This window comes from Theropithecus gelada, chromosome 11 (genome assembly GCF_003255815.1).
Source record: "Theropithecus gelada isolate Dixy chromosome 11, Tgel_1.0, whole genome shotgun sequence".
Taxonomy (NCBI): Eukaryota; Metazoa; Chordata; class Mammalia; order Primates; family Cercopithecidae; genus Theropithecus; species Theropithecus gelada.
The window spans coordinates 97,262,098-97,287,488 of NC_037679.1; the positions used below are offsets into that span (position 1 = coordinate 97,262,098).

At 36.5% G+C, this 25,391-nt stretch overlaps 1 protein-coding gene across 2 annotated transcripts in view; it reads left to right on the forward strand.

Moving 5' to 3' along the window:
• CD163L1 (CD163 molecule like 1) overlaps positions 1-25,391 on the forward strand; it is an 81,703-nt gene that overhangs the window by 46,827 nt on the left and 9,485 nt on the right. For both annotated transcript variants that reach the window (XM_025402447.1, XM_025402448.1), the window contains exons 9-18: positions 10,102-10,422; positions 13,379-13,693; positions 13,797-14,111; positions 14,470-14,562; positions 14,637-14,951; positions 15,742-16,062; positions 19,756-20,064; positions 20,452-20,484; positions 21,232-21,342; positions 22,101-22,196. In XM_025402447.1, coding sequence (XP_025258232.1) covers positions 10,102-10,422; positions 13,379-13,693; positions 13,797-14,111; positions 14,470-14,562; positions 14,637-14,951; positions 15,742-16,062; positions 19,756-20,064; positions 20,452-20,484; positions 21,232-21,342; positions 22,101-22,196 — 2,229 coding nt within the window. The remainder of the gene's footprint in view (positions 1-10,101; positions 10,423-13,378; positions 13,694-13,796; positions 14,112-14,469; positions 14,563-14,636; positions 14,952-15,741; positions 16,063-19,755; positions 20,065-20,451; positions 20,485-21,231; positions 21,343-22,100; positions 22,197-25,391) is intronic.

A 25,391-nucleotide genomic window follows, 5' to 3' on the forward strand; every position in this document is an offset into this window, starting at 1 on the left:
TTTTAGTTTTTGAGAAATCTCCATATTGTTATCTTATTTTGAGAAATGTCTATTCGTAACCTTTATAACCTTTGCTTCCACCCCCGCCTTTTTTTTTTTTTTTTTTTTTGGAAACTGGATCTCACTCTGTTGTCTAGGCTAGGGTGGAGTGGCACAATCTCAGCTCACTGCAGCCTCGACCTCCAGGGCTCAAGCAATCCTGTCACCTCAGTCCCCCAAGTAGCTGGGACCACAGGCATGCACCATCATACCCAGCCAATTTTTGTAGTTTTTTGTAGAGATGGGGTTTCACTGTGTTGCCCAGGCTGGTCTCAATCTCCCCGGCTCAAGTGATCTGCCCTCCTTGGCCTCCCAAAATGCTGGAATTATAGGCATAAGCCACCATGCCCAGCCTACCCACTTTGTAATGGGGTTGTTTGTTTTGTTTTCCTGTCAAGTTATTCAAGTTTTAAAATATTCTGGATATTAGTACTCTGTTAGATGAAGAGTTTGCAAATATTTTCTCCTATTCATCAGGTTGTCTTTTCACTCTGTTAATTGTTTCCTTTCCTGTGTAGAAGCTTTTTAGTTTGTCTAAAAGTTTGTCTCCTTTTGGTTTTGATGCCTGTGTTTTTGAAATCTTAGCTATAAAATATTTGCCCATCAATGTCTTGGAGTATTTTCTCAATGTTTTCTTCTAGTAGTTTTACAGGTTGTGGTGTTATATTTAAGTATTTAATCCATTTTCCTTTGATTTATATGTATGGTGAGAGAGGGGTATGGTTTCATTCTTCATGTGGATATCCAGTCTTCCCAGCATCATTTGTTGAAGAGGGATCCTTCTCTCGATGTATGTTCTTGGTGCCTTTTGTCAAAAATCAGTCAACTACAAATACATGGACTTATTTCTAGGTTCTCTATTCTGTTTAATTGGTCCATGTGTCTGTTTCATACCAATAGCAGGCTGTTTTGGTTACTGTAGCTTTGTAGTGTATTTTGAAGGTAGATAGTATGATGTGCCTCAAACTTTATTCTTCTTGCTCAGGGTTGCTGTGGTTATTCAGGTTCTGGGTAGTGTCTTAGTACATTTGCATTGCTATAAAGGAATACTTGAGGCTGGGTAATTTATAAAGAAAAGAGATTTATTTGGCTCACAGTCTTACTACTGAACAAGCATGGCATCAGCATCTGCCTCTGGTGAGGTCCTCAGGTAGCATGGCAAAAGGGGAAGGGGAGCCAACATCACATGATGAAAGAAGAGAAGGTACCAGGCTCTTTTTAACAGCCAGATATCAAGAGAACTAATAGAGTGACAACTCACTCATTACCAAAAGGATGGCCCCAAGGCAACCATGAGCAATCCACCACCAGGAGGCAAACACCACCCATTAGACCTCACCTCTGACATTGAGAATCAAATTTCAACATGAGATTTGGAGGGGTAAACATCCAAACTATATCATGTAGTTTGATCATTTTAATAATATTAATTCTTCCAATCAAAAAGCATGAGGTGTCTCTTCATTTCATTTGTTTGTGTCTTCCTTAATTGCATTCATCAATGTTTTATAGTTTTCATCGTAGAAGTCTTTCACCTCCTTGGTTAAATGTATTCCTAGATATTTTATTTTATTCTTTTTTGTGGCTATTGCAAATAAGATTGCCTTCTTAGTGTCTTTCTCCATAGTTTGTTATTGGTGTATAGAAATGTTACTCACTTTTGTATGTTGATTTTGTATGCTGTAACTTTGCTGAATTTGTTTATTAGTTCTAAGAGATTTTTTGATGGAGTCTTAAGGTTTTTCTAAATATTCAATCATGTCATCTGCAAAGATGGACAATCTGATTTTCCCTTTTCTGATTTGGATGCCTTTTATTTCTTTCTCTTGTCTGATTGCTCTGGCTAGGACTTCTAGTACTATATTAAATAACAGTGGTGAAAGTGGGCATCCTTGTCTTTTTCCAGTTCTTATAGGTAAAACTTTCAGCTTTTCCCCATTCATTATAATGTTAGCTGTGGGCTTGTCCTATATGGCCTTTCTCATGTTGAGGTATGTTCCTTCTATGCCTAATTGAGAGTTTTTATTATGAAGGGATGTTGAATTTTTTCAAATGCTTTTTCTACATTTATTGAGATGATCATGGTTTTTGTCATTCATTCTGTTGATATAATGTATCACTTTTATTGATTTGCATATGTTCAATCATGCTTGCATGCCTGGACTAAATCCCACTTGACCATAGTGTATATATATATTTTTTTAAGTGTTGGCAGATTTGGCTTGCTGGTATTTTGTTGAGGGTTTTTATATCTATGTTCATCAAGGATATTGGCCTGTATGTTTCTCTTTCTGTTGCTTCCTTTTCTGGTTTTGGTATCAGGGTAATACTGGCCTCATAGGATGAGTTTGGAAGAATGCCCTCCTCTTTGATTTTTTGGAATAGTTTGAAAAGAATTGATGTTAGATTTTCTTTATTAGTTTGATAGAAGTCTGCAGTAAAGCCATCTAGTCCTAGGGTTTCCATTGTCTGGAGACTTTTTATTACTGATTTAATCTCATTAGTCATGACTGATCTGTTCAGGATTCCTATTTCTTCCTTGATTAATCTTGGGCAGATTGTATGTGTTCAGGAATTTATCCTTTCTTCTAGATTTACCAGTTTGTGAGTATATTGTTGCTCATACTTGTCTCTGATAATCTTTTGTGTTTCTGTGGTATCAGTTGTAATGTTTCTCTTTTAGTTTGTGATTTTTATTTGAATCTTTGCTCTTCTTTAAGCAAAAGTTTGATCTTATCTTTTCAAAAAGTCAACTTTTTGTTTCATTGATTGTATTGGTTTTTAGGCTCTATTTTGTTTAATTCTGCACTGATCTGTGTTATTTCTTTCCTCCTACACATTTTGGGTTTGGTTTGGTCTTGCTTTCCTAGCGTGTTATGATGCATCATTAGATTGTTTATTTGAAATTTTCCTACCTTTTTGCTTTGTTTATTGCTATAAATTCCTTCTTAATTGTGCTATTGGTGTATCCTATAGGCTTTGGTATGTTGTGTTTCTATTTTCATTTGTTTCAAGAAATATTGTCATTTCCTTCTTAATTTCTTAATTAACTCAGTGATCATTCAGGAGCATGTTGTTTAATTTCCATGTATTTTTAGTTTCCAAAATTTACCTTGTTATTGATTTCCAATTTTGTTCCATTGTGGTCTGATAAGATACTTTATATAATTTTGATTTTTAAAAATTTGTTGAGACTTGTTTTGTGGCCTTGAATATGGTCTATTCTGGAAAACGTTTTATGTGCTGATGTAAAGAATGTATATTCTACAGCTGTTGAATGAAATAGTCTGTAAATGTCCATTAAGTACGTTTGGTCTAAAGTCTAGTTTCATCTGATGTTTCTTTACTGGTTTTCTGTCTAGACGATATCTTCAATATTGAGATAAATAGTTGAAGTGTCAATTATTATTGTATTTGAGTCACTCTCTCCCTCCAGGTCTAATAATATCTGCTTTATATGTCTGAATGCTTCATTGTTGGGTGTATATGTATTTAGAATTGTTATAGCCTCTTAATAAACTGATCAATTTATCTGTATATGATGATTATCTTTGTTGGTTTTTTTTACAGTTTTTAACTTAAAGTTCACTTTATCTGATGTAAGTATAGCTATTTCTACTTTTCTACTTGCTTTTGGTTTTCATTTCCATGGAATATCTTTGTCCATTTCTTCACTTTCAGTCTATGTCTATTTTCACAGTTGAAGTCATTTTCTTCTAGGCCACATATATTTGGGTCATTTTTTTTTTTATCCGTTCAGCCAATCTATATAAGTGGACAGTTTAATTAATTTACATTCAAGGTTATTGTTGATAGGTATAAGGACTTATTTCTGTCATTTTATTCATTGTTTTTTGTTGTTTTATATATCCTTTATTTTCTTCTCTCTTATTTATTATTGCTGTTTTGTGGTTTTCTATGGTGGTAACACTTGGACCCTTTTTTTCTCATTTGTCTGCTTAGTGAGTTTTATACTCTCATATGCTTTCATGATGATATACACTTCCAGATATAGATTTCCATAAGTGTTTCTTGTAGGACCAATCTAGTGGTGATGAATTTCCTCATGTTTTGCTTATCTGGGAAAGACCTTATATCTCCTTCACTTTGGAAGGATAGCTTTGCTGGGTATTGTATTTTAGGCTGGCATTTTTTTCTTTTAGCACTTTGAATACACAATACCTTTCTTTCCTGGCCTGTAAGATTTCTGCTGGGAAATCCCCTATTCATCTGATCTGGGTTTCCTTGCACCTGAGTGGCCGTTTTTTTCCTGTTGTGTTTAACACTTTTTTATCTTGGGCTTGTCACAGTTTGACTATAATGTGCTTTGGAGAATACATTTTGTGGGAGGAGGTGTAGCTATTTGGAGATCTTTCAACTTCTTATATCTGGATATCTAAGTATCTTTTAAAACTTTGAAAGTTTCGGCTATTATTTTATTAAATAAGTTTTCTATGCCATTATGCATCTCTTCTCCTTCTTTTGGGTATTTGGGAATACCCAAAATCCAAATATTTGGTCACCTTATGGAGTCCCATGTGTTGCAAAGGTTTTTTAATTAAAAAAAAAATTCTTTCTTTTTCTTTTACTAGGTTATTTCAAAGACTTATCTTCAAGTTCTGCAATTCTTTCTTCTGCTTTATTTGATTGTATTTTTTATGTTTTTCATTGAATTATTTAGTTCCATGGTTTCTGTTTCTTTTTTATGATTTCTATCTCTTTGTTGAATTTCTCATTAATATCTTAAATTGTTTTTCTAATTTATTTGTATTATTTATCTGTGTTTTTTTGTGTGTGTGTTTCACTGAAATTCTTTAATATCATTAGTTAAAAATTATTTTCAGGCAGTTTATCAATTTTCTTTTTGCTGAAATGTGTTGCTGGAGAAATTATTGTGTTCCTTTGAAGGTGTCATGTTTCCTTGCCTTTTTATGTTTCTTGTGTCCTGACATTGATATCTGTGCATCTGGTATAACAATCATTGCTTTCAAATTTTGGGGTTGGCTTTCATGGAGGAAAACTTTTTGTTATAGATATATCTATAGTGTTGGTTGAGTAGGACAGTTTATCTTTGATCCTGGGTACATGCTCTAGTGTAATCTCCATGATTTCTTCAGTGGTAATCAGTGTCAAGAGTGTCTGGGATTTCCTCTTTGGCTTAGACTATATTTATTAGTTAAGGCTGTTGTGAAGCTTTGCTAAGAATAAGGATATCAGACAAGCCAGTCCTTGGGTCTCAGTGGTGGTGGTAGCAGGCTGAGCATGCCTGTCCATGGGACCCTAGGTGGCACATGCAAGCACCAATGTGAGCTGATCTAGGTGGGTCAATTCTTGGGCTTCCAGGTGGCTTGCTTGCCTACCAGCAGTGGCAGCATTGGGTTAGGCAGGTGGGAAAGTTCTCAGGCCCCTAGGTAACATGCACGGTGTCCCCAACGGCAGTAGTGGTGGCAGGCCAACTCTCAGGTTCCAAGCTGGTATACACTGGTGCTAGCAGTGCTGGGCAGGCAATTCTCCAAGCCCCTAGGTGGCACATGTAGGTGGGTGCTGGAGGCGGTGGTGGCACCCAGCAGTGCAGGTCTGTCCTCAAGGCTACTGATGTTGCACACAGGGTCAGGACATGATGAGTGGAATGGGGCAATTTACAGGCCATTGAGTGGCATGCTTAGGTGGTAGCAGGTGGGGCAAGCCTCCATGTAGGTCCTTGTATGGCATCCTGGCAAGCCATTTTCAGGCTCACTGAAGGCTCATGCAAGTGTACAGTGTCCCTGCTGCTGTGAGGAAGTGAGGCTGCTATCAGTGATAGTGACCCCAGGCAGGTGGCTCTCAGGCTCCGGGGAGACATGCTTCAGCTCTCTTCATCATGGGGGAACTCCTCTGTGAACTACCCATTTCCCAGTGTGTGAGACACTGTGCGGAATATATGGCTGGGACCTAGATACACTGCCAGTCCAGCCAGCATGGCACCACTGCAGCCCTCCGGATGGACGAAGGAGGATATCAGTGGGGTTCTAGACTTGCAGAGATGTAGGGTTTACTGAGGCCCAGGACAGGATGCAATCTTGTAGGAGCTGGACTCTCAAAATGGTGCCATGCTAGAGTTACTTGGTTCTTGGGATTGGGGATTGGGATGTAGGACTCAGCATAAACTTCCCCTCTGGAACAATGCTATTGTGCAAACTCTAGGCAGCTCCCTATATTAGTCTGAGAACCCACAGAAGCTGAGGGGCTCTCCCATGGCTAGGATTGCAAGGGCCCACAGTGGGAATGTGGACTGCTAGGAATCTCTTGTTTATTCTTTTTCTATAGTGGGGATCCTTACCAGGCTTCCAGTCAATCCTAACCAGACAATTGCTTCACTTCTTTCTCTCTCTATGCCTCAGAAGGATCTGTTCCCTATCACTTCCCTGCTGAATTCCAGTGTTCTATCTTAGACACTATTCATTGTGAAATTATCTACTTGCTGTTTTGATCGTTTTTGGTGGTGAGTGTTGGGTGCCTCTAGCAACCATCTTGAAGCCTCTCGCTTGAGCTATTCTCTTTTAAGGGAAAGTTCTTCTCTCCATAGTCATGAGTATCAGTGTGTCTTTCAATAAGACAGTTGAGGGTTCCTGAACACAGGACCCAACTCCAGTCCGTAGAAACTACCCACACCTTTCTTCTCTGTGCTTGTATCTGTTACTGTAAACTACAGACTTTCTTACTGGTAATAATTGTTTTATATATTGAGAATTATATATATCTCTGTGTGTATATATATATTTAAAACAATTATCTATAACAATTATATATAAACAATTCTATGTAAAACCATTATATATAAAATATATAATTGTGTATATAAAATATATAATTATGTATATAAAACAATTATATATAAATATATTTTTTTAATTCAGAAAAAACTAAAGTCAATGTGATGTCATCTTTTTATGATGAATCACCTACAACACCTGTTTTTCCATCTAAGACTCTCTCTCAGAGTGGACATATGTTGCTACAAAGCAGTGAAATATGTTTTTCCCTATATTTAGTGTAGTTCATTTAGGGAAGAAAGTTCATCTGTTTCTAGACACCCTTTCATGGAATCTCAATTTCGATAGAGATTCCTACAAGATATATATGTTTATTCTTCCCACCCTCCCCGCCACCACACACAAAATTAGAGCTCTCTAGACATCAGTACCTACAATAAGTCCCATTTTAAAAAATTTCTTTTTACTTTTATGGTAAAGTTGCTAAGACTGATCTGCCACCCTCACACGATTATTGTTTTGAAACTCCTGCCAATTACAAACAGAAACTCATGTTTCACAAACCCTGTCACTGAGCTCCAGAGACACAGAGTAACGAATAGGCTTAAAATGGAAATACATTGCAACTCTATTTTTCTGCTGAATGAGAGTTTTATTTAGAGAATCATCTCATGTCTACACAAGATTATATCAAAAGAACCAATGTAGTAAAATTTCATTCAGCTGTTTTATAAGGCAGGAAGTGGGGCTGAAGTGGCAGGAAAGGACAGACATTCCAGGTCCTCTAGACCATGTTCATTATATTTTTCTTCTTCTCAAGGCCAATAGGAAGTAACTTGGTCAGGTTTGAGCTGGTCAGACAAAGTCAGAGTTGATTTTCTGACATGTCAGATCTGTCAACATTAGGAAGTCAATAAATGTATTAAGATAATGTAGTATATAAAGTAGAAAAATAGTTTGATATCACATAGGCATTTAATAATATGAATTTTTATTTTTAACTAAAACAATAGAAAACAAGCTGATACCATTTATAGTTTTTAATTAGATAAAGAAGTATTACACTCTTATATAATTAGATATATTCTCAAATTAGCAGGCAATATTATTTTTGTTTCACAGACTATGCCACAGCACGCTCAAAGCTACCAAACTGTCCTAAAAAGATAAAGTAACCTTTCTAGAATTAGATTCATTTCATTTTACATCAATACTGCTAAAAATTTCCTTCAAGAGCTGACTCTTTCAATTTGGCTCAGAATTACTTTCTGATTTAATTCTTTTTTTTCCTCCTTTTAAAAAAGTTTTTTATTTCCATAGGTTTTTGGGAGAAACAGGTGGTAATTGGTTACATGAGTAAGTTCTTCAGTTTTGATTTGTGAGATTTTGATGCACCCATCACCCAAGCAGTATACGCTGAACCCAATTTGTAGTCTTTTATTCCTCAACCCCTCCTACCCTTTCCCCTGAGTCCTCAAAGTCCATTGTATTATTATTATGTCTTTGCATCCTCGTAACTTAGCCCCCACTTATGAGTGAGAACATACAATGTTTGGTTTTCCATTCCTGAGTTACTTCGCTTAGAATAATAGTCTTCAATTCCATCCATGTTGCTGTGAATGCCATTAATTCATTCTTCTTTATGGCTAAGTAGTATTCCATCATATATATATGTGTATACATATGTGTGTGTATATATATGTGTATATATGTGTGTATATATGTGTGTGTATATAACACACACACACACACAACCAGTTTCTTTATCCACTTGTTGACTGATGGGCATTTGGGCTGGTTCATTATTTTTGCAATTGTGATTTGTGCTGCTATAAACAGGCGTTTGCAAGTATCTTTTTCAGATAATGACTTATTTTCCTCTGGGTAGATACCTAGTAGTGGGATTGCTGGATCAAATGGTAGCTCTGCTTTTAGTTCTTTAAAGAATCTTCACTCTGTTTTTCATAGTGGTTGTACTAGTTTACATTCCCACCAGCAGTGCAGAAGTGTTCCCTTTCCACTGCATCCATGCAAACATCTATGATTTTTTGATTTTTTGATTATGGCCATTCTTACAGGAGTAAGGTGGTGTTGCATTGTAGTTTTGATTTGCATTTTCCTGATCATTAGTGATGCTGAGCATTTTTCATTAAAAAAAAAAAAAAAAAAAACTCACCTACTCCTCTTCTCACATACAGTGAATTTCATGTTTTCTTTTCCTGAGCTCCAATTTCTTTTTAGAATTACTTCATTTGGCATTACTAATAGGCAAGTTTCTCCATTTTTCTGGATTTGGTAATATCACAACCCTATGTAGTTTTTCCTTGACTTTTTTATTATTATTATACTTTAAGTTCTAGCGTATATGTGCACAACATGCAGGTTTGTTACATATGTATACATGTGCCATGTTGGTGTGCTGCACCCATTAACTCGTCATTTACATTAGATATTTCTCCTAATGCTATCCCTCCCCCGTTCCCCACCTCACGACAGGCCCTGGTGTGTAATGTTCCCCACTCTGTGCCCAAGTGTTCTCATTGTTCAATTCCCACCTATGAGTGAGAACATGCGGTGTTTGGTTTTCTGTCCTTGTGATAGTTTGCTCAGAATGATGGTTTCCAGCTTCATCCATGTCCCTGCAAAGGACGTGAACGCATCCTTTTTTATGGCTGCATAGCATTCCATGGTGTGTATGTGTCACATTTTCTTTATCCAGTCTATCACTGAGGGACATTTGGGTTGGTTCCAAGTCTTTGCTATTGTGAATAGTGCCATGATAAACATACGTGTGCATGTGTCTTTATAGCAGCATGATTTATAATCCTTTAGGTATATACCCAGTAATGGGATGGCTGGATAAAATTGTATTTCTAGTTCTAGATCCTTGAGGAATCGCCTTTTCATTAAATTATTTCACCTCTTCCTAACATTCTCTTCGGTATCTAACATGTAATATGTAATTCTTCAAATACTCAGGCAAGAATTAGGGCCATTGAGTAACATTATTTTTTATCCTGTCTCTGATAAGATGTTGTAAGCGAAATTATATCCTTGCTTTATAAGCCAGAAATATTCATGGATTTGAAACATACCTTGGTGTACTTTTGTTATTTTATTTTTTATCCAATAAAAAGGAAAATTAAGTTTGAAGGAAAGTACAAAATAAAATTAAACACTGGTGAAGCCAGGACCTGAACAATCTCTCAACTTTTGGCCACTGGTCTATGTTAGTGTATGTGAATGGATAAGAATCTTTAATGTCTCACACAGAGTGCTTCTCTAAAATCATTGTGGTATTTGGTTTCAGATGCATCAGATATGGAGCTGAGGCTTGTGGGTGGAAGCAGCAGATGTGCTGGAAGAGTTGAGGTGAAAGTCCAGGGTGCCTTGGGAATTCTGTGTGCTAACAGCTGGGGAATAAACACTGCTGAAGTTGTTTGCAGGCAACTTGAATGTGGGTCTCCAATCTTGGTCTACAGAGAGCCTCATTTCACAGAAAGAACATTACACATCTTTATATCTAATTCTGGCTGCACTGGAAGGGAAGCGTCTCTCTGGGATTGTATACGATGGGAGTGGAAACAGACTGCATGTCGTTTAAATATGGAAGCAAGTGTGATCTGCTCAGGTAATTTCTGGACAAAGATAAACACACTTATTCAATTATTTATTTTTTGCACTTATTTAATACATGTTTATGAAGTGGCTACTTAACAGTATTAGGTCAAAAGTAAATGAACTAGATAAAAGTAATCCTACCCTCTTATCTAGAAGACAGGCATATAATAAAAATATATAATAAAATAATTGTTTATTTAAAATTGTGTGAAGTAGAAGCACAAGATGAAATGAGAAGGCATAATTAGAAGATATTACCTATTTGCAGAGTTGGAGAATACTTCTGTGAAGTGATAGTTAAGGAAAGATGCGAAGGACAGGTATGATTTAATCATATGAAGAAGTGTTGGGAAAATTAATTTAAACAGCAGTATTTTATTCGAGTACCACACTTGGGAATAAGTTTGTGTTATTCCAGGTACTAAAAGATGGTTGAAAGAAGAGGTATTAGATCCAAGTGAACAAGGGTGAAAAGTTATAATAAAGTCTTGATATGTAGGGAAGGGAAAGGTTATTTATGGAATAGGAATTCTGGACTTTATTCTAAAGTGAATGATAAACCATTGAAGGTTGTAAGCATGATACAATTTGCATTTCAAAGACAGCACTCTGGCTGCAGTGTGGTGTGTGTGTGTGTCTGTGTGTGTATTGGAGAGAGGAGGCTATTGGATACTGGGAGTCACGTTGACTAATTCTAGGGAAGATGTGGAATTCTGATTAGGATGCTCACTGTAGAGCTGCTGAAAAGCTTCCAAATTTCAGAAATATTTAGTAGCTGAAACCAGCAGAACTTAATACACTGAATGTGGGAATAAAGATAAAGGTTTCTAGACTAAGCAGATGGGTGCACTGCAGTTTCATTGTCTGGAAAGATAATCTTGGAAGAGGAGCAGGTTAGAGAGAGTGGGATGATGAGTCCAATTTTGTATGTGTGAAATATGAGTCAATAGTAAAGCAGTCATCAAATGAAGAGGGTTGGAGGAAATATGATATAAAATTTAGGTGATCAGAAGACTTCTATTGAATGGAGATGTAACTATTAGAGTCCTAGATATGTGGATGGAAACTAAATCTAGGAATAAAATGTAAATTGAGAATTTTTAAAGCCTAGATCAAAGAAAGAGGAGCTCTTAGGTCTGAGGAACAATAATATTTAATAGTTTATTGACATAAAAGAAGTTGGAAAAGCATACTGAGGAATAGTGGTTGCAGAATGTCACATCACTAAAGCCAAGGGAAGAAGATGTTTCAAAAAGATGGGGACATGGATTTAAAAAAAAAACCCTAAGAAGCCAATATAGATGAAACTGAACAATTTCCACTAAACTTAGCAACAGAGAAGTCATGAATAAATTTAATAAAAGTAGTTTTGTCACATTAGAAAAAGGAGATCATTTCAAGTTGAGAAGGAAATGGGAGGTAAAAATGTTGGAATAATAGGCATAGATTATTTCCAAAAAGTTGAAATTTTAAGGGGAAGAAATAGATAAGGTGATGACTAAAAAGGAATATAATCTCCAGGGGAGTTACTCAATTTTTTTTATTGATAGGAGATTCTAGAGTAGTGCTGTTCAAAAGAGCATCACTTTCTGCGATGAAGTAAAATATATGCTATTAGCTGATGTTAGAAGCTATGGGAAAAAAATAGAACTAGAAAATAGAATCCAGAGTGTTTATGGGACAGAATGAAATTCCAAATAAAATGATTGGGGTAGGCCTTACTTAAAAGGTGAAACATAGACAAAGACTTGAAGGTCATGAGAGAGTCAGTTATATGCATATATGCAGAAGGAAAATACAAATAGAGATACAGCCAGTTGAAAAGCCTTGGGGTAGGATTATGCCTGATATGTTTGAAGAAGAGAAAGGAATCCAGTGCAGCTGAAGAGCAGTAAGTAAAGCATCAGAACATGGCACCAAAAGAAGTAAATGAGCAGGGGAAGGTCACTGAGGGACAAGTAGATCTTTGTAGGAGTTTAAGTTTTTACTCTGAGTAAAATATGGAGTCATGGGAGGATTTGGGGCAGAATACTGATTTAACCTGATACATCATTTTAAATGACCTCTCTGGGTTTTTATTTTTTTAAAAGATGAACTATAGAGGAATAATTATAGAAACAGGAAATCTGTAGGAATCTAATACAGTAACTCAGGCAAGTAATGATGGTGGCTCAATCCAGGCACTAGGATTGAAGGGGTGAGAAGTTTTGGGATTGTGGACATACTTTGAAAATACAGAAAACAAAACTTTCTGAAAGGCGAGATAAATTATGCAACAGAAGTCAAGAATTATTTCAAAATATTTGAATGTCTGGAATGGTAGAGTTCTATCAATAGGAATATGGAAGTCTGCAGCCTTGGATAGAAGTTTGAAAAGACTCCAAAGAATTCACATTGAGATGTCTATAAGAAATCCAAGTGGAAATGCTAAGTAGAAATTGGATAAATGAGTCAGGAGTTTGGAAAAATGGCTGGGTTGGAGACAGATAATTTACATTACTAATATAAGTAGTTTTGCTGCAAAGAATAGAGTCAGAATAATAGGCAGTATTTTTTTGTTGTTTATAAATTACTCATTTAGATGGATTACTGGGATCTAACCAGTAGGTAGAAGTCTTTCTATTCTTACATTACACCATCTTCTTAAGACGACTACAAATCTTCATATATGTTGTTTAATGCTGAGGTTACTTAGTAGTTTTTAATGTAAACAAATTGTGCGATTCATTTCCTTCTGAGGAGCTCTAAATCTAGGATTGGTGGGTCACCAAGACATAGAAAATAGATATGTAATCCAGATCTATGAATTTAAGTCTGTACTGCTAATCTCATCCTCTGAGCCACTACAAATGGGATATTCTAAAGAAGAATGGAAAAAAATTGCTCTGGGGTTAGAGGTGGAGATTGGAGACAGGGATAGATATTGGAAAACCCTAAAAACTAACTTTTGAAATACTATTTTGTAGCCCACAGGCAGCCCAGGCTGGTTGGAGCTGATATGCCCTGCTCTGGACGTGTTGAAGTGAAACGTGCAGACACATGGGGCTCTGTCTGTGATTCTGATTTCTCTCTTCATGCTGCCAATGTGCTGTGCAGAGAATTAAATTGTGGAGATGCCGTATCTCTTTCTGTGGGAGATCACTTTGGAAAAGGGAGTGGTCTAATTTGGGCCGAAAAGATCCAGTGTGAAGGGAGTGAAACTCACCTTGCATTATGCCCCACGGTTCAACATCCGGAAGACACTTGTATCCACAGCAGAGAAGTTGGAGTTGTCTGTTCCCGTGAGATTTTTAAATAATCTTAATTGGTGGGGCTAGAGATGGGGAGTATGAGGCTGGAGCGGATAAGTCATGATGTCTCTTCTATGGCCTTGTCTCCTCCCAGGATATACAGATGTCCGACTTGTGAATGGCAAATCCCAGTGTGACGGGCAAGTGGAGATCAAGGTGCTTGGACACTGGGGCTTACTGTGTGACACCCACTGGTACCCAGAAGATGCCCATGTTCTATGTAGACAGCTCAGCTGTGGGGCTGCTGTCTCAACCACAGGAGGAAAATATATTGGAGAAAGAACTGGTCGTGTGTGGGGGCACAGGTTTCATTGCTTAGGGAATGAGTCACTTCTGGATAACTGTCAAATGACAGTTCTTGGAGCACCTCCCTGTATCCACGGAAATACTGCCTCTGTGACCTGCACAGGTAAGAGAACAATGCTTATGGTTAACTACTGTCAATATAACCCAGAGATGGTAGAGGGAGTGTGGGATTAAAGGAAAGAGGGGTAAGAAAATGGGGGCACAGGTGGAGAGAGGATAGGCATGACAGTCAAAGAGTAACATGTAAGAAATAATGACAACTAGGGCCATTCCTAGGGTGAAGTTAACAACTCTGTGTTTGGGATTTACAAGTAGACATCATTAATAAAAATGATTTCAATAGACGACAGGGTTTTAGAAGTCCTTACCACAATTGCTGATCCCATGTTATCACAGAACTCTTCAACCTTTTCCATGTATTTTGGTCTTACTTTTGCCCCATTTCCTGCACCCTCCACCAGGAAGCCTGACAGGGCCACTGTTTCCATGCGTTGCAAATTTATCTGACCCGTATTTGTCTGCAGTTCCAGAGGGCCGTGCTTTCATCTGCTTAGGTAAGCAGAATCAGTTTTAGGAAACACTGCGACCCTAAAGAATGTGACCTATTAACTGGACTTTCTCCTCTAAGAGGACAAACGGCTCCGCCTGGTGAATGGGGACGGCCGCTGTGCCGGGAGAGTAGAGATCTATCACAACGGCTTGTGGGGCACCATCTGTGATGACGGCTGGGACCTGAGCGATGCCCACGTGGTGTGTCAAAAGCTGGGCTGTGGAGTGGCCCTCAATGCCACGGTCTCTGCTCACTTTGGGGCGGGGTCAGGGCCCATCTGGCTGGATGACCTGAACTGCACAGGAACGGAGTCCCACTTGTGGCAGTGCCCTTCCCGGGGCTGGGGGCAGCACGACTGCAGGCACAAGGAGGACGCAGGGGTCATCTGCTCAGGTCTGTGCTACTACCTTTGCACCCTCCTCTACACATACCTGCACACACTTGCACACACACAATTGTAAAGTATAGTGAAAAGTGTATGGCCTAGGAATAAAAAAAAAGGCACTTGATTTTAATCCTAGTCTTATACTGACTTCTTAATACCCTTGTCATATTACACTTGTCTGGGTATCATTCATATCTGAGAAAAATAAGATTGGTCTTACTGTCAGAGCAGGTTAGACCCCAAGAAAGGGACTTTACGTTACATCCACCGTGGCTCTGAGAACACACTGTCAACCGTGTCCAATCTGCCTTATTTTGTTGTTCTGTTTTGTTTTGTTTTAGGCTTTTAGTAGCCTGAAGCCATGGTTATTAGTTTCTGTCTCTAGTGGTAAGCGGAAAAGAGGGATGAGGAAGGGGCTTTACCAGCCTGACCAGAAACAGAAACTAAGAACCCATAACTGTATTCTCTCCCTTGGACATCCCTGCAAATGGGATTAACCTCCTGATTATTTCCTGAATTGAATTTATGTTCGAGAGTAGAATGTAGAAGGTTGCATTTTAACTTAAGTTGATACAAATTTAAAGCTCAAATACTATATTAGGGAAACTCACGCTAATTGTGAAATCACACAAGACCTTTAGTTTCCATCAGATTTATGCTGTTAATATGTCAGAGTGATTTATGAAATTGTATCGTGAGCCCTAATATATTATTTCCAAGGGAAAAATGGATTCCTTGGGGAGGAATTTTCCAACTCCAAAGGAAATATTTAACACTAAGTTTTGTATTTCTCTGTAGAATTCACAGCCTTGAGGCTCTACAGTGAAACTGAAGTGGAGAGCTGTGCTGGGAGATTGGAAGTCTTCTATAATGGGACCTGGGGCAGCGTTGGCAGGAGGAACATCACCACAGCCATAGCAGGGATTGTGTGCAGGCAGCTGGGCTGTGGGGAGAATGGAGTTGTCAGCCTCGCCCCTTTGTCTAAGATAGGCTCTGGTTTCATGTGGGTGGATGACATTCAGTGTTCTAAAACGCATATCTCCATATGGCAGTGCCTATCTGCCCCATGGGAGCGAAGAATCTCCAGCCCAGCAGAAGAGACCTGGATCACATGTGAAGGTGGGTATCTTTCTAAACACTGGCTGTCACTGAAGCCCTGTGAAATATAACTTAGCACAAATAGCAAATCTTTCCATTCAGGAGCACATGACAGACTCACTGAAAAGTGCATGACAATAAATCCTGATTTATCACATCTATTCTATATTGAAATTTTATTATTTTGGTTTAGTATTTTACAGGGTATTTAAAAATGTATATTGTCTCTTTTGATTCCTTTAAGCTCCTTGTGAGAAGCTGGATGAAAGCACATAAAGGGATAACAACTCATAAAAAATTATAGTGTTTTAAAAAATGAAAATATTATATATATACTTTGTCCTAGAAATTCTAGAAAGCCCAGAACTTTTGAGGAAACGTGAATTAATTAGGGAGATTAAACAGCTCTATTTTTTCCTGCAGAACATTTTACTATGGGAAGTTAGTTGATTATTTATAAGAAAATTGTCTTATTTGATTAAAATTTAATATGTTTATTGTAGAGATTTTAGAAATTGTACAATTATAAACAATAAAATGCATTCCACGTTAAATCTGATTATCAAAAATAACCATTACTAATATTCAGAAACATTAACTATTAGACTTCCTTTTGTATAAAAACTTGAAGTTATGATTGTGTGTATGAAATATAGATATGTGTATATGAAATATAGATACTGTATATGTGTATATGTATATATAGTATGATATATATGCGTGTAATATATAGCATTGCACTATATTTAGGATTTCTGTATCCTACTTTTATATGTAAAAGTATACTGTAAATATATTCTAATTTCAATTAATAGCTTTCAAATGGCATGTAATATTTTATCATGTAAACATAAATAACCATGTGATTATTGGTGTTAAGGCTATTTCTCAGTGTCAAACTAGTATAAATAATGCCATTATAAGCATCTTTATTCATTTTCAGTGAATCTCTGATTATATCTGAAGGTTATATTTCTAGTCCCATAATGAGTGGGTAAAATGAGTGAACAGTTTTATGATTCTTTATATGTACTAGCTAATTACTCCAGCAGAAAACCTATGCATTAGTTTTCATTCTTATCACCAGTATATGAGAGCATTGATTTTATTTCACCCTTCCCATCAATGTTACACACAGAGAGAAACATATACACAGACATACACATAACTTCCCAAATTAAAATTTCACCTAAATCAACATAATTTGCATGGACTTGGTTAGTAGTGGATATGGACATTATTTATGAGTATTGTCCATTTGTGGTTCATACTTTTAAGCATTTTGCTTCTTTTTACTATTGTAATTTTGTCACAAAATATCATTCCCCCAAAAATTGAAAAAAACCCAGAAATCTTGAAAAAAACCACAAATATCACCTATAGTACCATGATCAGTTGATGATATGTAGCTGATGTTACACTCTTGAGTATCAGATATGTGTATATATTTTATATATATTCGTATATTTTATTGCAAAAACGTTATACTATGCATTTTTGTGCTGCCTGCTCTTTTGATTTAGCAGTATTTTCTCAAGTTAAAGTATATTTTTTTTACCATATGATACACTGTAATCTGACACACCAAATCCCTGTCATTGGACATGTAAAAAATTCAAGTTATTTTTCCATTTTAAGTAACATCACATTAAATATCTTTAAATATAGAGAAAATTATTTTAAGCATATTTCTCAATATTTTCTTCCCAAAATCTATTTTCCTATTTGATCAATTATATTACCAATAATAAATTAAATTAAATCCAATAATAAATTTTGGATTTCAACTATCTTGTTTTAATTTATCAATATTGTATGTTAAAATTTTACATCTATATGTATATGAATGATACTATGCAATAGATCTTCTTCAGTGCTCTTTTTATATTTGTTGGTATTAGTATTGGAGATTTGTTGAAATATAAAATTGACTAGGATGAATTCTGCCAGCTTTTATGATCTTTAATAGTATATGGAATAAAATCATTGTGTTTCAATATTTGAAAGAGAATAACTACAGCTATTTTGGATAGTAATTTGTTAATACTTAAAAAGAATGTCCAGGACTATTGGCTTATTCTCATTTTCTTGAGTCAATTTTGTGAAAGGATGAAAGAATGCATTAGTCAGTTCTCATGCTGCTAATAAAGAAACATCAGAAACCAGGTAATTTATAAAGGAAAGAGGCTTAATGGACTCACAGTTCCACATGGCTGGGGAGGCCTCACAATCATGGCTGAAGGCAAAGGAGGAGCAAAGTCACGTTTTACATGGTGTCAGGCAAAAGAGCATGTGCAGGGGAACTCCCCTGTATAAAACCATCAGATCTTGTGAGACTTATTCACTATCACAAGAACAGCACAGGAAAGACCCATCCCTATGATTCAATTACCTCCTACCAGGTCCCCCCAACAGCACATGAGAATTATGGGAGCTACAGTTCGAGATTTGGGTGGGGATACAGCCAAACCATAGCAAAGAAGTAGGATTAAAAACGATACTCTGAATTTATTATTATATAGGCCATTCAATGATTTATTATTATATAGGCCATTCAATGGTAGGAGGTAGAAACTAGTCTAAAAGTATTTATTAATGAGCAGGAGATTTACAAAAATGAAGAGAAAAAATAAACTCTTTCAAGATGTTTGGCTATGCGAGAGAGAAAAGAGTTAACCTGGTAACTGGAGAGGGACTCTTATGACAATGAGAAAGGAAAATTTTTAAAGGGTACATGTGAAAGTTATCAGGTTTGGGGACTTGGGGATGACTTATCAGACCTGGGGATGAGATGTTTAGATCAAAAACACCCTTTTGAATAGAAGCCAAATTACCTAAAAGTTAATTAACTACTGAAACTGTAACTTTTCCTATATTATTACAGGAACTAAGATCCAATAGAGAAATCCCGAGATTCTCTTTTGGTCTTCATGTGGTTGGTGGGCAGAGGTAAGGCTGAGGCTTAGAATATGAAAGAAAGTGTAACAAAGTAATAAAGAATGAGAAATAAAAATGATAAGATCATTCTAAAATATCAAGGATTCTGCCAACTTTTTTGGCAGCAAGTTTAAAATGACCCCAGTTATAATTATCTGCAGTGAAACTCAGTATTTCAGGAACCAGCTTAAAGTAGGTGGAGAGTTAGGCTTATCCTGCATTTGCACACAGCCATGTAATGAGAGGTCACTAGTGCCAAGGCATTGTTCATTTGGGAAAGAGAGTGTTTGTAGTTATGATCTTAGTATACATACTTACAGGGAGCAAAGTGAAGGCAAGAAAGGACTGATAATTGGAAGACATAGAAGAAGCAATGGTCTATGGATCAGACTTGAGCCAAACGAACATTAGTTATATTTGGAGAAATTGTGAAAATGAGAGGGACAAGACAGGAGGTTTGTGTCAGATAGGACATTAAAATTTGGAAAATGAAATCAATATGTTTTGTTTTCAAACGCCTAGAATAGAAAATGAATATCTGGTTTGGCCTCGCTGGAGATGCTTCACCCCTTGACTGTGATTAGGACAAACCACAGTCATGTGTAGGGGCTTATTCACTTTACAGGTTCTTGTCTAATCTATGTAACATTGAAATTCTGCCTTCCTTACCACACCCATATTCATCAAGCACATTTATTACCTTCAAGTTTTTCTACCTCAGCATTCTCCCACAATCTCCTTCAGGAGTAAAGACAGCCATGTTTTGTGCCTTTGTAGATAGAATAAGAGTGCGTGGAGGAGACACCGAGTGCTCTGGGAGAGTGGAGATCTGGCACGCAGGCTCCTGGGGCACAGTGTGTGATGACTCCTGGGACCTGGCCGAGGCGGAAGTGGTATGTCAGCAGCTGGGCTGTGGCTCTGCTCTGGCTGCCCTGAAGGAGGCTTCGTTTGGCCAGGGAACTGGAACCATCTGGCTGGATGAGATGCAGTGCAAAGGAAATGAGTCATTTCTATGGGACTGTCATGCCAAACCCTGGGGACAAAGTGACTGTGGACACAAGGAAGATGCTGGCGTGAGGTGCTCTGGTAAGTGTGAAAAAGCCATGCTTAAACTGAGCCTCCCAGTAATGGTAGAGAACATTGGGAAACAGCCTTACTCAGAGAGTTGAGCTGAAGATACTAGGATTTCTTGCTGAAGAATGAAAGGCTATGTTAAACTAATGTTTTTCCACAACTAAATAAGATAATGTTCCACAGTTATCTAAAATAGCCCCCATAATTTTGAGGGAAGAAAGCTGGATTTAGCCTTAGACTAAATCCTCTTAGCAAGAGGATTCTGAGGAGTGATATTTTAAATGACAGCCGATATTCACAGACGTAAAAAGGATATTTAAATGACATCCAATATTCACAGGAGATGTGAAAAGAAATACCCAGTTCCTTTTCGTTCATTTATGTCTTTCTCTCTCTCAGGACAGTCGCTGAAATCACCGAATGCCTCCTCAGGTATAGTCTTCTGCCTATCAGTGCTGACATCAATACCTAAGGCTATAAGGAAGATCAAGGGAGGGCAGAAACTGCTATGATACTCAAAGAAGACTCTGGATTGCAGAAATATGAGTCTCTGGGTCGCAGCCAGTGGTATCAATAGCTCTATGATTGCTTTGCTATGCCGTCCTTCTCTCTAGAAAAATCCTTTTTACACGCAGAGAAGGATAAGACTCTCGTGGTACCCTCATAGATAGAATTATCTTTCTAGATTCTCAACTATTCTTTATGAGACTGGCAGAAACAGCTCAAGCCTCAGGAGAATCACTTAAACCCAGGAGGCAGAGGTTGCAGTGAGCCGAGGTCATGCCACTGCACTCAGCCTGGGTGACGGAGTGAGACTCCATCTCAAAAAAAAAAAAAAAAAAAAAAAAGACACAGCTCACAGCTCAAGCTCTAGTATTTTCTGATTTCTGATGTTTTAGTAGTGAATGCAATGCAAGAGGAAAGGTTTAATTATCAAATCTTTCGCATAAAATTGGAAGTAATTTAGGGCAATAGAATTATGGAAAGATTTGGATTCAGTTGTTCCTAGATAGTTTTCATCTAAAATAGCTCTCAAAAATTATGTATTGTTCATGAATATGCTGAAATGTATAGCCATTATTCTTCTCAGCAACCAGGGAACCAGTTTTTTTTACAATGTATAAACCCACAACTGATATCTACTAGTTTAATACTTATCAATGCTTAATTTCTATACAGGTCATTCTGCACTTATTTTATCTAGTATCTTTGGTCTCCTTCTCCTGGTTCTGTTTATTCTATTTCTCACGTGGTGCCAAGTTCAGAAACAAAAACATCTGTCCCTCAGAGGTGAGAGCCCCACTAGGATTGTATAAAATGTGAGTTACTTGCCACCAAGGGCACACAGGATGGGGGATTCTTGCAGAGGGGAAGAAATGCACTTGCAACTTTGAGTGAGATGGATTGGAAAGTGCCAGGCCAAATGCAGAAGCATGTGGAAGGATCAAGAATCAGCCCATCCACAATTTCCATTTACACAAATGTAATCTTTTAGAAGCTGTAGCTTGCAATACAGATGATGAGTCAGAGAGGCAAATATCTTAGCTGATAGAAGGAAAGGAATTGTATGTTTGGGTTCAGAATCTAGATTGCAGAAATAGCCAATAGAAAATGTAGAAGCATGGTGGAGGATTAAGAACAAGAGTGTCCTGGGTTTGAACACCACTTACATAATTTACTAGCTGTGTGGCCTTTGGCTAGAAACTACCTTTCCAAAATCCAATTTCCTAATTTGTAAAGATAATAATAGTACTACCTCATTAGGTTAAGATAGTTAAATAAATTAATCATCTGTATGAAAAATGGCCATCACATAGTAAGTACTATGTAAAGAACTTAGTAATAAAAGTAGAAGAATATCAAGGGTTCAAGAAAAAGGAAGATAAATATTAAAATTGTTAAAAATTCACTAGCAGGGTAGGTGCTGAAAGGGCCAATGGATTTTAGCTCAGAGGGATTAATATATGTCAAACCTTAGCATTAAGTGTCCTAGTATAAGGGATAGGCCATTTGAATTTGAATCCTAACCATGAAGCATCCATTCTCAGTTTCAACCAGAAGGAGGGGTTCTCTCGAGGAGAATTTATTCCAGGAGCTGGAGACCTGTCTCAAGAGAGAGGACCCACATGGGACAAGAACCTCAGGTCTGTGCAACTCCAGGGGCCTCACTCCATGGAGAGGGTGGGGATGTAAATACCACTGATATTTAGGAATTCCCACCGGTGGAGATGTGTCTCAGCCTCTGATACAAACTACACGAAAGGGAAACAAATGGGGAATAGATAAAATAAAATATGACTCAAAATTCAGAAAACTGGAATATACATTCTCACTTATTTCATCCTCAGTGTCATATTTAGTTCATGGCAGAGGCACCAAGCAGAGAAGACTAAAATAAAAAGTATTGTTTCTTCTAATAATAAGTCAAATACCTTGTCCACAGTTTCATTACAAACCCAATAAACAATCATTGTTTTCCAATTTTGTTACATTCTGTTTCAATATGGTGGCTAAGTTCCTTGAATCTTATCTATATTTGTACATTTATAATTATTTTTAAAATAATTTTATTATGATATGCAGTGTGGACAAAACAGTGCATAAAACTACATCTTTTTTGGAATAACTTATAATGGAATTACTGTGACAATACAATGAACACCATCTGGCAAAGCGACTTTCCAATAGCTGTAACAAATTTTACTCCTCTGAGTTATAAATGAGAATGTATTTTACTGAATAATCACTGACACTAAATAGTTTCATCTTTTATAATGTTGCTAATTTAGTATTTGATAAGTGGCATCTCATTGTTATTTTAATTAACATTGTTTTTAAATTTTATTTTTGTATTGATGTACCTAGTTTCTAGGTACATGTGATAATTCAGTACATTCATATAATTTGTAAAGATCAAATTAATATAATTGCATTATCTGTCACTTCAAATATTGGTCTTTTTATTATACCAGAAACATCTGAATTATTATCTTCTAGCTATTTTGAAATAGCAATAGATTATTGTAAATTATAGTCACCTTATTGATTTATCAAACACTAGATTTTATTTCTTATAATTGTATATTTGTACTCAATCAACCTCTCTTTATCCTCCTTTTCCCCTACCCTTTCCAGCCTCTGATAACCACCAATCTACTCTCTATCTTCATGGGACATTTTTAGCTCCCACATATTAATGAGAACATGGATATTTGTCTTTCTGTGCTTGGCTTATTTCATTTAACATAATGACCTCTAGTTCCATCATGTTACTACAAATAACATGATTTCATTTTTTATGGCTAAAAATGTGTGTGTATATATACCACGTATTCTTTATCCATTCATTCATTGATGGACACTTAGGCTGATTCCATATTTTGGCTATAATAAATAGTGCTGCAATAGACATGGTGCAGCTATCACTTTGTTATATAATTTTCATTCTTTTGGATACATACCCAGAAGTGGAATTGCTGAATCATATAGTAATACTATCTTTAGTTTTTTGAGGAAAATCCATACAGTTTTCCAAAATGACTATACTAATTTATATTCCCATCAATAGTGTATGAGGGTTCTCCTTTCTTCATATCCTTGCCAGCATCCATTATTTCCTGTCTTTTTGATAAAAGCCATTCTGCCTGAGGTATGATATCTCATTGTCTTTTTGAGTTACGTTTCTCTGATTATTAGTGTTGTTGAGCATTTATTTACATATTGGCCATTTGTATGTCTTTTGAGAAATGTCTATTCAGTTCTTTCACCCATTTTAAAAATCAGATTAGTTGGTTTTTTGCTATTGAGTTGTCTGAGCTCTCTCTATATTTAGATTATTAACCCATTATTAGATGGATAGTTTAAAAATATTTTCTCCCACTCTGTGGGTTGTCTCTTCACTTTGTTGATTGTTTCCTTTGCTGTGCAGAAGCTTTTTTGATTGATGTAATCCCATTTGTCTATATTTTTGCTTTGGCAGCCTGTGCTTTTGAGGTCTTACCCAAGAATCTTTGCCCAGACCAATATCCTGGAGTGTTTCCCAATGTTTTCTTCTAGAAGTTTCACAGTTTCAGGTCTTACATTTAGTTATTCAATCGTTTTTATTTGATGTTTTATATGGTGTGAGATAGAATCTAGTTTCATTCTTGTGCGTGTGGTTATCCAGTTTTCCCAGTGCCATTTATTGAAGAGACTGTCTTTTCCCAGTGTATGTCCTTGCTGTATTTGTCAAGAGTGGCTTGGCTATAAATGCATGGATTTATATCTGGGTTGTCTATTCTGTTCCACTGGTTTATGTGTCTGTTTTAGTACCATGCTGATTTGGTTATTATAATTTTGTAGTATATTTTGAAGTCAGGTAATGTGATACCTCCAATTATGTTCTTTTGCTTGGAATAGCTTTGGCTATTGGAGGTCTTCTGTTGTTCCATCTAAAATTTATGATTGTTATTTCTATTTCTGTGAAAAACGTCATTAGTGTTTTCATAGGGATTGCACTGAATCTGTAAATTGCTTTGAGTAATTGCTTTGGTTATTTAACAATATTAATTCTTTCAATCTATGAGCATGAAATATAGTTTTATTTTTTTGTCCTCTTCTATTTCTTTCATCAGTGTTTTATAGTTTTGTTTGTATACATCTTTCACTTCTTGGTTAAATTGATTCCTAAGTATTTTATATTATTTATAGCTATTGCAGATTGGATTGCTTTTTGATTTCTTTTTCACGTTATTTGCTTTTGGGATATAGAAATGCTACCGATTTTTATATGTTAATTTTGTATTCTGTAACTTTACTGAATGTATTTATTAGTTCTCACAGTTTTTTGGTGGAGTCTTTAGATTTTTCTAACTATAAAACCATATTGTCTGCAAAGAAGGCTAATTTGACTTCTTTCTTTCCAACTAGGATGACCCATATGTCTTTCTCTTGCCTAACTGCTCTGGCTGGGACTTCCAGTATTACGCTGAATAAATGTGGTGAAAATGGACATCTTTGCCTTGTTCCACATTTTAGAGGAAATGTTTTCTATTTTTCCCCATTTAGTATCATATTAGCTGTGGATTTATCATACATGGCCTTTATTATGTTGAAATATGTTCCTTCTATACCCAGTATGTTGAGGCTTTTCATTATAACAGGATGTTGAATTTTATGAATGATTTTTTAGCATCTATTGATGTGATCATATGGGTTTTGTTCTTGATTCTGACACTTTTTTATTGATTTGCTCATGTTGAACAATCTTTGCATCCCTGGAATGAATTTCACTTGATTTTGGTGAAAAATCTTTTAATCTGTTGTTGAATTTAGTCTGCTAGTATTTTGGTGAGGATTTT